This window comes from Octodon degus, unplaced genomic scaffold (assembly GCF_000260255.1).
Source record: "Octodon degus isolate 3935 unplaced genomic scaffold, OctDeg1.0 scaffold00178, whole genome shotgun sequence".
Taxonomy (NCBI): Eukaryota; Metazoa; Chordata; class Mammalia; order Rodentia; family Octodontidae; genus Octodon; species Octodon degus.
The window spans coordinates 921,259-932,207 of NW_004524754.1; the positions used below are offsets into that span (position 1 = coordinate 921,259).

The window sequence follows — 10,949 nt, forward strand, 5'->3', positions numbered from 1 at the left end:
AGGGATTGAACTCCGGGCCTTCTCAACATGCTACATACCCACTCTTCCTGCTTTTCCTTCCTCTTTCTATTTCTTTTCTCCCTCCTCTGTCTCTGACTCTGACTCTGACTCTGACTCTCTCTCTCTCTCTCTCTCTCTCTCTCTCTCTCTGTCTCTCTCTCTCTTTCTTTCTTTCATCCTGGGGATTGAACTCAGAGTCTTCACAGTGAGCTACATCCTTAGTCCTTTATTATTTTATTTTTTTCAGACAGGTTCTCCTTACATAACTCATAAGGAGAACCCTGAATTCACTATGTGGCCCAGGCTGGCCTTGAAATTGCAGTAATTCTCCTGCCTCAGCCTCCTGAGTGCTGGGATTACAAACATACAGCATTATACCTGCCCCTTAACCCTTTAAACTTTTTTTTTTTAGACAGAGTCTGGCTAAGCTGCTAAATTGTCCAGGTCTTACCTGAACTTGTAATCTTCCTGCCTCAGACTCCCAAGTGCTAGGCTGATAGGAGTGTGCCACAGTGCTCAGCTTGAATGAAGGGTTTTGTACATTTGGTATGGGCTTTTGACCATATTTCCCTGTATCTCACTCATTTTTCCTTCTTCTCTAGCTCATTTCTTCTCAAACACTGATTCCACCATGCCAACTTCCTTGCCCACAAACGCAGGGCTCCCCTCTCTAGCCCTCCACCCAACTCAGCCGCATCTCATCTCCCTCCTGCAGTTCTGGGTCATCTTGCATTGGCCTCTCACCATTTGCTCATGAGAAAGCTGTGCTGCAAACATGGAGAACTGTGATCCGTCTTCAGAACTAGACCCAGCCCTGCAGCTCCTCCCTTCTGCTCAGACTGCTCCTTGTCCTTCAGCGTCTAACTCAGCGGTACAATCCTTGTCTGGCACAGGCAAAGGCCTGGGGTTCTGTCCCCAGCACCACAAACAAGTGAACAAATCCAACTCAGATCTTCTACTTTCTGTGCCCATTCCCCTCCCTCAGGGGTTGATGAGAAGCCCCCAGGAAGATATGTCTAAGACTTGACCCCAGGACCCATAAAATGTGACCCATTTGGAAAGAGGGACTCTGTAGATGTACCGGGACCCCAACTGAAGGATCTTGGGAGGAAAACACACAGATCTTGGGTGGAATCTAAATTTAACACCTGGTGTCTCCATGTGAGGAAGGAAAGGGAAATTGGTCACGGACACACAGAGAAGAAGAGCACCTGAAGATGGAGGCAGAGACTGCGCTGAGCTGCCTAGGCAAGCGCACCTGGAGCCACTGGAGGCTGGCCACGCACACATTCTCTCCTAGAGTTGGGCAGCAAGCTCAGCCCTGCTAACATTTTGATTTTGAACTTCTGGTCTCCAGATCTGTGAGAGAATAGCTTCCGGTTTATTTTATATTGTTTTGGTGGTGCTGGGGATAGAACTGAGGGCCTGGAACATGCTAGGGCTCTGTCACTGAGCCTAGTGCAAGTTGTTTTAAGCCGGCAAGTCTGTGGAAGCTAAGACAGCTCTACTGAGATCTCGCTTTTCTGAACAGCTTTTATCACAGACATGTGCCCACATCACTGCCCTGCTTAACACCTCTGCTGGCTCCATGTTGTCTATAGGACAAAGTTCAACAGTTCTTAGCACAGTGCTAAGCGACAGGCATGATCTCCATGAAGGAGTCTACTTCCCACCTCTGTTTTGCTGTGTCCACCCTTGGACTTTAATCCCTGGCAATTCTCTAGGTCAGGGTTTCTCTCAACACCACCTGTTTCCTACTCTTGGCCTCACACATCCTGCTTCTCCATTCGGACAACCCCGCCCTCCTACCTGTTCCCCTGCATGTACTCCTAGCTCTCCCCCAAATGGTCCATCCTCAGCTCTGGTGCAAGTGTTTCCCTGCCCTTCCCACTACACTGTCCTCTTCCCAGCAAACCTGAGCCTGACAGAAGGCATGATGCCTTTCTTAGGTCCCTCGGGACACGTTTCTTCCACTGACATACTAATTGCTCTAACTGGACGGCAGCCTAGGCTCCCAGAGGGCAGGAATGCTGCACTATTCTCTTCCGACTCCCTGGTACCCAGCCCCATGTCTGTACCCAGCAAGAGCTCCAGTAGTGGGAGATGGAGTTTAGTAGGTAATTGTTTCATGGTGTAAAAGCTACTAAGACTCAGCAGCTGTCTCAGGAACCAGAGCAGGCTATCTTAGGGATGGTCCAGGCTCTGTCCCCTTCTGAGGGGGGGGAACCCAAGGGGGAGATGGTCCAGTCTGAACTGGCTTCCAGCCCAACTTCTTCCTCCTCCTGCTCCTCCCCGCCTTGGTCTGCTCCTCAACCTCAGGGCCACTGCCCGTCCCTCCCCATGGCTTTCACAGACCTGGGCTTCCTGTGTCTTCTTCAGCCACTGTGCTCGGTCTGTGGGAGTGGGACAGTGTGCAATGAATGCATTGGCGACGCACTGGAATTCGGTGAGGCTGATGACCAGGAAGCTGCCTGGATGGAGGAGAAGGTTGGCTGTAATGGGCATGAACCTTTGGGTATGGAAGGGCACGAAACCCCCATCCTGGGTTTCCCAACAGGAGAGACCTACTGGGGTCTCGCAGTGGTTGGCACAGAAGCTTCTCCAGCATGAGAGGGGGGCGGATGACCTTGGCCTTGTCTGCCCTGCGCTGTGGCTTGGTCACCAGGAGCACATCAGAGAAGAGGAACAGGTACACATCCAGCTGTAGGTAGGCCAGAAAAGAAAGAGGTGGGTCTGCTGGAGCCAGGGGAAGGGCTTTGAGGGGAGCTGGACTCGCATGTGGGCATGTGTAGGGTCAGGGGCACAGCTGAGGGGTGCTAGGGCAGAAAGGAGGCTGTTTGGTCAGCTCTCTGTTTATAGGTAGGGAAAGGGATGGGCTCAAAGTCACATAAACAACCCAAATTGAGTCTGAACCATGACCTGTTATACACACACACACACACCCCGAGTTCTCCGCTGACTCCGCCCCCTCAGATACCCCCATCTTCTCACAGCCAACAAGGCTCCCTTACCTTCCCATCTCGCCCCTCCTTCATTCGCACAGGTCCCTCCAATAGCAGCTGCCTGGTATGCTCCATGGAGACCCCCAGCACAGGTGACATCAAGTCCAGGGTAGAGAACGGACGCAGGTTCTGAGGATGGCAGAGGCAGGAATGTCTACCTTCTCTTTCTACCTTTCCCCCGAGAAGCCAGAGCAAGGACCTCAGTGTCTCCTTTTTAATTTTCTAAACTCTCTCCCCAGACCATTGACACCCGAAAGGAATGCCCAAGGACAGGCTGCACCTTCCCCATTTTCCCTGGAAACTTGCATTTTCCAAGCCCTCTTCCCTCTGACCTGGCTCACCTTCTCCACCTCCTCGCTGGGTGGCTCTAGCACCTCGTAGGGACCGATGCGCCGGGCTGCAGCCACCAAGCTCTCATGCTCTTCGCCTTGGCGCACCTGTGCATTGATGTGCTGCAGGAAGGACTCCACCGCTGAGATCTGGGGTTGGGGGCAGGAGGGACAGCTCAGCTCTGCACCACCCACATACTTAGTGTCACCCATGGCATCCAAAACAACTGTGATCAGTCCTGTGCGCACCTGAAGAACAAGTCCTACTCACCAGCCCCAGCGCACAAGGGACGTAGCCCTGCTGGAGAACCTACCATGGCATTCAGGGCCTCCTGGGCTTGAGCGTCAGGGCTCCTTTTCAGCACAGCCTGGAGCAGCAGTGGGTACTTGGTGATGCGCTGGTGGGGCTTGATGAGCAGGTCCCCCAGGGTTTGCCTCCCCGAGCGCTTGTGCTGCTCACACCACTGCCAGAGAGGTGGACAGGGCTCAGGAGGCTGCAAGCACCTCCTTGCCCACCCTAGTGACAAGCTCAGCTTGGAACCCAGCTGGACACTGTGGGTTTCCTGGCTGTCTGGGTGTACCCACCCTTCTCCCTGGGGCCTCTGCTCCTACCTGCACGAAGGTACGGAAGAGAGGGTTAGTGTCTTGCTGCTCCCGGGCATAGGCCATGGTCTGCTTCACTTGCAGGCAGTACTGAACATAGGGCTGAAACCTCTGGCCAAACTGGGGGAGGCAGGTAAATGGGGAGTGGGCAGAGGGAAGAGGTCACAAACACAGGTGGTGGCTGTAGATCAAGAGAGCAGGGTGGCAGAGAGCCTCAAGGTGCCCCTTAGGGAAGCTCTTTCCTAGACTTCTCCCAGGGTTGTCCTACCGGCCAGGGTCCCCTTTGTATTCCCAGGAGCAGCTGAGTCTGGGGTGGCAATGGTTGCCCTCGGAGCTCCTGTTGTCCCCTGTGCCCGCTATGCCTGCTCCTCTGCACTTACTCTGCACCATCAATAATTCAGCCTGCCTGTTTTTAGGACACAGGGGCTCCTATTTCTGTGACTTGAAGGTTGCCCAGGAGCCCTGCGCCTATGGAAGGGGCACCAAGGCTCCAGGGAGACTATCCCTTCTCCATCCTACAGCACCATCTTCCTGCAGTGTCCATGGCTTCGGGCTGGGTACAGCTGTGAAAGAAAGGCTGGTTCTGGGCCCTTGTACTACCCTGGCTTATCACTCTTCTCCATACTGCAGGACTCTGTGCCCTAAGGGTTCCCCTGCTTAGGCACTATCCTTGCACCCCCCTATTAGCTGATGGATTTCTGACCAAGGATACAATTCTATACTTGATGAGAGCGCAGGTGTAAACTATCCCTGAGTTTTCATTTCTTTGGGCCTCTAAGGACCTAAGTATCTTTGGGACAGGTGACACTTGTGGGATGGAGAGCAGGAGAGGAGGCAAAATCACCAGGCTTACTGTCAGAAAGCCATTCTTCAGGATGACGGGGTCCAGACACTGGCCTGACATGCGGGTCTGCTCCAGGAATGGCTGTAGCACCTCCTCCCAAAAGCTCTGGTGGGCTCGGATGAGGCTGGGAACATTTCCAAATAGGGTCTCAGCTGACACCTGGAGAAGAGGGTGGAACTCAGCAGCAGGCCCTTGACAGGTCACTGTTGGGCGAGACCACAGAGCCAGGTGAAGGCATGAGCCTGGATGGTGGTGGTGGGGCTTCTCACCCACCCCCACCATCCAGGTGGGGCCTGTGTAAGGGGCCTGTGTTTCCCTTGCATCCATAGGCAGAGTCCTGGTAAATGCGGAGGGAACACCTGTGGCCTTCTAAGGGTCTAGAGCAAGTTGGGGATAGGAGGGGCAGAGGTGTCCCAGAAAGTGGGGTGGTAGGAATTCAAACTGGGCTGTAGGAGGACCCCCTGTGGCCCCACCCGATATGTGCAGGATGCCCTCTGAGTTCCCACTCACTTCTGTCAGCAGCCCCACTCGCTGCAAGTTCAGCAAGCCAGCAGTCAGGAGCTGGAGGCAAGGACAGAGATGGCTGCTTAGCCCTGACCTCTGCCCACCAAACCCCAGCCCAGCCCATCAGGCCACCAACCCACCAGCTCCCACTCTCCCAGATCTCTAGCAAGGCCCTCTGGGGGTCCTGGCCCTCCCTTCCCAGGAGACCTGCTCCTTTTGATCTGGGAGAGCTGGGGTGGAGGATAAAGGAAGGGAGGAGGGAGGAGAGGCAGGCTCAGCTCAGGCTCACATCTGTCATGATCTTAAGCTTTCGGATGTAGATCAGCTCCGTGGTCAGCAGCTCCCACAGGGCCTCCTGCTGGTGGCAGAGCTCCCGGCTCATCTCCTGGGGGAGGAATACATTGGCTCACTGGGGCAGGACAGCAACAGCAGGTACCATGTAGAAAAGGCCTCCACCCACGACCTTTTCACCTTGGGCCCGTCCTCTAGTGTGCAGGTGGTAATGTCCTCCTGCATTCTGCACACGAGGGCTGGCTGTGGTGCAGCTAGGATTCGAGCCAGATCCTGCTGTCTCTGGTCTTTTTCTACCTGACCCTACCCTCTTAGGCTTTTCCTGTTTCAGGGGCAGAAGTGAGACTGTGGGTTGTGGGTCTGTCGCACCGAGCAAAAGACACTATTTGAGGCCCACCTTGTGCCCAGGCACCAGCTCCCTCCAGGACTTCTCAATGGTCAGCCCTCTGTCGTGGCCCTCGCCCATCTCCCAGTGCCGCCGGTCCTCAGGGGGCAGGCGGGGCATCCCAAACATGCTGAAGGTGCGCAGCCTCGTCTCCAGCTGATGGGCTTTGGTGACTTCCTGGAAGCGCCAAGGGGACAGCCACATCCTCAACACCCAGTCAGCCTGAATCTGGGAGGACTCTGTGTGTGTGTGTGTGTGTGTGTGTGTGTGTGTGTGTGTGTAACAGAACTGACTTAAGAGTGGGGACAGGGATCACCTTGGCTACACTTCCAGGGGAATAAGCCCTGCTGGAACCTAGCTGGAGAGGCACCTTGGTCTGCTGAAAGAGCTTTGGATCTTGGACAGGGCCTGATTGGAGCTCCTTGAGCAGAAGGGGTCTCCTGGTTCCCAAGAGGGCTGGGGCACAGAGTCAGACTCTTCAGAGAGGTCTTCAAAGTGGAAAACAGCATGGGACTTAGGAAAGTCTCAGGCATTTTGACATTTGGCCATAAGACCGACATTTTTATGAAACAGCATGGCTTAAATTTTATAATTGCTTTCTGGTACCAAATAATGCAGGTAACCGGTAATTCTCGCCCTCTGGAGGAGCTGAGATGTGGAAATGCAGGGCCCTACTGCCTCGCTTGTGATGTGGGCATTTGCAAAAGCTGGAAGCTTAGTACTAATACTTTATCCTTTAGAGTGTACAGAAAGGTCTGGAGTACGAGGTCCAGTGCAAAGGTCATGCAGAGAAGCCCGAAGAGGGTCTGGGGACAGCACTGCGCCTGACCCCTTGGGTGGGCTCCTGCCCTGTGGGCTTGCCAGGCCTGCATCTATGTAGGATGTTGCAGCTGGGCTATGGGGGCAGAAGCAGAGCACCCCTTACCTTAAGCCTGGGGGAGTAGGGTGGGCCGACTGCAAAATAGACTCCATGCCTTTTCTCAGGCTCTGGTTCTCGCAGTATCAAGGGATACAGGCCTCGGGCCTGGCCAGGGCTCTTGGCGAAGGGGACATAGTGCTGGAAGCGGCGGCGACTGGGGTCCTGTAGGAGGAATGGGGGAATTCTGGGGATTCCAGAGAGGTAGCAGAGGCCACACTTGGGTCTAGATACCCCATTGTACACACAGGTTGGGCTGGCTCAGCAGTCCCCTCAGACTAGTTTGGTGTGGCCTTCTGCAGCCCTGAGTCATGGTGGCTGCTGCCAAGGAGGCCAAGCTGAGTTAGGCAAGGCCATAGCCATCTGGCTCCCCAGGGGCCTGAGACAGGTGTAGTGGCCTCCTCCAGGTAAGTCCCACAGGCACACACATGCCTGTGTGTGCCCTGGGATCTGTTCCTGGCATCTGTCCACTTGCTCAGTGCTCTCTGTCCCTGGAGCTTGCAGGACACCATGAAGGGCATGCTGCACCCAGAGTCCTTCGTGGCCTCCCTGCCATGGCCAGCCCTCCTCATCCATGAGGATGAGAATTCATATATGTGCAGTCTCTTCTTCAGAGGCCTGCAGCCTGGGTCCCATCCAGCTGGGAGTGGCTGCTCTTCCTTGTGACAGCTCAGGCCTTCGCCACAAGTCTCCCAGGGCAGGCCCGGTCACATTCTTTCATCTGAATTACCCACACTTCCTAGTGTCCCATGCTATCCTCTGCCTGGAAAAGTCCCTGTGTCCAGGGGCCAAATTCTCCTCCAGGGAGGCTGGGGATACCCCAGCAGGGAGGAACTGTCTTCAAGGTTGGGGGGAGGGGTTGGAGGCCTCTACAAATTTCCTCCTTGGGCTGGAGGTGGAGGTGGGCCAGGCAGGTTGGAGCTGGAGGTGAAGCCAGACACATTCAGTGTTCCTGCCTGGCTGGGGAAACCCTAAACCTTTGCTCTTCCTCAGTCCTGACTCAGAGGAAAGTGCATCTCTGGGAGCCCTCAGTCTTCCCAAATTGAGGCGTGACCTTGAGGGTATGTTTCCCCGCAGGTTTGTGCCTCAGATTTGTCTCCCAGGGGAGCCCCTGCAGTACCCCCTGCTCCAGTCTCACTGCCTCTCTTGCCCCTTCTATCTGGGACCTGGATAGAAATCTTGAGAGCCAATGCCTGGGAAAGAAGAGGAGGGTGAGGGACAAGAATAGAGCTGCTGATAAACCTGTAAGGGGACGGAGACTTCACAGCTGGTGTCCTCCCTCTTGCCCCACCCAGGTCATCTTTGGGGCATGTCCTGGACTTACCGGTACAGGGCTTCCTCGGGGACAGGGGTTAGCAGCAGTGCTCTGGGTGGAGGCCCGATGCCGGCCCCCATAGGTCTCAATTCTGGAGGCCACAAGACCTTGTAGGGGGCCCTCATCTGGAGGACTAGGGGCCTGCATCCTTTCTCTCCTGGGTCACCTCCCAAGGGTCATAGCTCCAATATTAGGAAAAAGGGGGGTCCCCTGAGGCTGCAAGAGAGAAGAGAATGGAAGGGCAAGGCTAGATCAGTGGGTGGTACCAGGTGGAGACTAAGGAGGGGCAAGAAGGTGAGGTGGAGGAGGGTGAGGACTTGTCCACTTGCTGGCACTGGTGGTAGCATGGCTGCCTCTTCTATGACCTGGAGAGCTGGGGTAAATCAGGTGTGTAGAGTGGAAAGCCTCTCAGAGATAGACCTTCCCCTGATGTGTGTGCACATTTGGGTATGACCTCCCCCTCTCCTAGGGCCACAAAGCACCTGGTCTACCTAGGAGCAGCAGAGGGCAAAGGTCATAGATGAGTCTGTAGTGCTGAGGACCCGACTCCCCTCGTACCCAGATGCCTACACAGAGCTGTGGGGAGGCTTTGAGCTGGGTGAGGATGGCTGGAGACACCCAACCTGCTGTCTGTTCCTGTACAGCCTGCCAGCTAAGAATGGCGTTTTTCATTTTTAGAGTTGAAAACAAGTCAAAAGAAAAATGACATTTCTGGAAAAGTGAAGTTAGTGTGATATTCAAATTCCATATGCCCCCAAACAGAGTTGACTGGAATATGGGCACCTTTACTCATTACTGTCTTTCGAGCTAGTGGTGACCGACAGGTGACAAAGTCTACAATATTCCCTGTCAGGCCCTTCCCTGAAAGGGGTACCGGCCTGTTACCGGGGCTCTCCTGGCCACAGACAGGAAGTGAGGCGGGGGTCTTAGAGAGAGGCCCAGACGGAGAGCTGGGGTCTGGGAATACACGTGTGTGTGTGTGTGTGTGTGTTCCGTCCTTGCTCCTCTATACCCGGGCTGAGACCCGCACTCTAAGCAGCCAGGCCAGGGAGTGCAATGTCCCCCTCAGGGAGGCAGACCCGGAGCCTGCACAGCTGTGGGTCCCATCACCAACTGGACCAAGTCCTCCTTAGCCCCCCTCTTTCAGATTTATGAGCAGAAGACCAAAAGATTCACCATCCTTCCGGCCCCAAGCCCCTCCCTCTTAGGGGTGTGCCCCTTCCCCTTCTCCCTGCCCAGGAACCTTTTCCAGCCTTGACCCGGACCCCCCCAAAGTCAGGCCTTTGCCCTGAGCTCCAGTTCCTAGGCCCGTCCCGGCCGCCCCGCCCCTGCTCGCAGGGCTCCCGCTCACCTGTGCGTGCAGGTGTCTGGCACCCGTTCTCAGGGGACGCCGGCGCTGCGGCCGGCCGCGGCGTTGTCAGCCCCGCTGCCTAGCGTGGTAACGTGGGACTGGGACCCAGCGGCCCGCGGGCCCGGCCGGCGCCTCGCGGGGCGGGGAGGGGACGGCGGCGGGAGCGGGGCGGGGACCGGGTAGCACCGCCCCTGTCCGCGGGCACCGCTCAGCGCATCGACCGGGCCGGACTTGGGGACAGCCCAAGAGGCCGGGAGAACAGAGCCACTGCCTCCCTGCGCAGACAGCTAACTTCGTAGCGTGCTCCGGCCCCCTTTTTGTTCGCACCTGAACGAACTGCCCACCTGCTCAGCGCCCTCCCTTCCCAGCCAGACCCCTGTGAGGCACCAGAGGCTGGGAGCAAGCAGGATAAAGACGGTGCCCTGTGCGGTACCCAGGGACCACAGGCACATTTGCTGCTGCTGTCTGACAGTGGAGTCCAAAGTGTGTCCCTTATCTGTTGGTAGGCTGCTTGCCTGCCCTGGCAACCAGGTGGAAGGCTGCACCTGGACTTTGCCTTGCTGCACAGAGGGGGTCAGGTGCCAGGCTGAGCCCTGACCCAATACTTCTCCTATTGCCTAAGACATGATGGGCAGAAGGGGCTTTGGGGGCACCTTTCCACCCTACTCTGTCCTTTCCAGTGGCCAGTCTTCACCAGTGTAGTGGCTGCTGGAGGAAGGGCCGAATGGCTTTTCATGCCCCCAGCCCATGGTCAGGAGCACCAGACCAGGTCTGAGAGCCTGTCCTGTGGCCTGCCTCCTGCTCACAACTGTGCGGTGGCAAACACAGCCCCTTCCATATGCAGTGCGTCCAAAACACCTTCAGAAGCCCAATCTTACTGGGTCATGGTGGGAAAGGGCCTCCTGCCTCCCCTCCCACACAGGGTGGTGGTGGGGGTATATTATATCTAGGGATGACAAGAGTGGAAATGAGGGGGAGCATTAACAAGGCAGAGGTGGTAATAAATAACAACCCAGAGAGGCCTGCTGCCCTGGGCACCTAGCCTCTCTTCCCACTGTCTACCAGAAGGAACAGAAGAAGCAAAAGAGAAGTCAGGCAGACGCAGAGACAAGCCTGGACTTACAGTGCTTGGGGAGAGCTGCCAGGGGAGGCTGGCCTGGGGACTGGCGGCTTTAACCCCTTTCCTCCCCTCTTGGATGAGGGCCAGGCTCCACTGAACAGTGCCCCTGGGGCTGTCTTCAGCCTCCTGTGAGAAGTTCCCAGGGAAAGTAGTCTGGAAGCCAGAGGTGTGGTTGGCACTGTGTGGGCTGGCACCAGGGCTGTCCTGTTCCCTGGCTCTCACCTGGCCCAGTCTGGTTATCCCTACCCATCCACCATTTCCCAGAGCCTCTTTTGTGTGATGGGGAGAA

The 10,949-nt window shown here is 56.1% G+C and overlaps 1 protein-coding gene across 3 annotated transcripts in view; it reads right to left on the bottom strand.

Moving 5' to 3' along the window:
* Plekhg6 (pleckstrin homology and RhoGEF domain containing G6) overlaps window positions 1–9,662 on the bottom strand; it is a 13,698-nt gene extending 4,036 nt beyond the window's left edge. Inside the window, exons 1-13 of one of the 3 annotated variants that reach the window (XM_004643590.2) lie at window positions 9,541–9,662; window positions 8,199–8,405; window positions 6,884–7,039; window positions 5,971–6,135; window positions 5,572–5,667; window positions 5,289–5,339; window positions 4,788–4,937; window positions 3,944–4,054; window positions 3,646–3,795; window positions 3,344–3,481; window positions 3,012–3,131; window positions 2,569–2,701; window positions 2,356–2,471 (exon numbers count right to left, since the gene is read on the bottom strand). In XM_004643590.2, coding sequence (XP_004643647.2) covers window positions 2,356–2,471; window positions 2,569–2,701; window positions 3,012–3,131; window positions 3,344–3,481; window positions 3,646–3,795; window positions 3,944–4,054; window positions 4,788–4,937; window positions 5,289–5,339; window positions 5,572–5,667; window positions 5,971–6,135; window positions 6,884–7,039; window positions 8,199–8,336 — 1,524 coding nt within the window. In that variant the 5' untranslated portion in view covers window positions 8,337–8,405; window positions 9,541–9,662. The remainder of the gene's footprint in view (window positions 1–2,355; window positions 2,472–2,568; window positions 2,702–3,011; window positions 3,132–3,343; window positions 3,482–3,645; window positions 3,796–3,943; window positions 4,055–4,787; window positions 4,938–5,288; window positions 5,340–5,571; window positions 5,668–5,970; window positions 6,136–6,883; window positions 7,040–8,198; window positions 8,406–9,540) is intronic. The other 2 variants (XM_023703719.1, XM_023703717.1) reach the window with 2 other exon arrangements.
* Window positions 9,663–10,949: the final 1,287 nt, after the last annotated feature.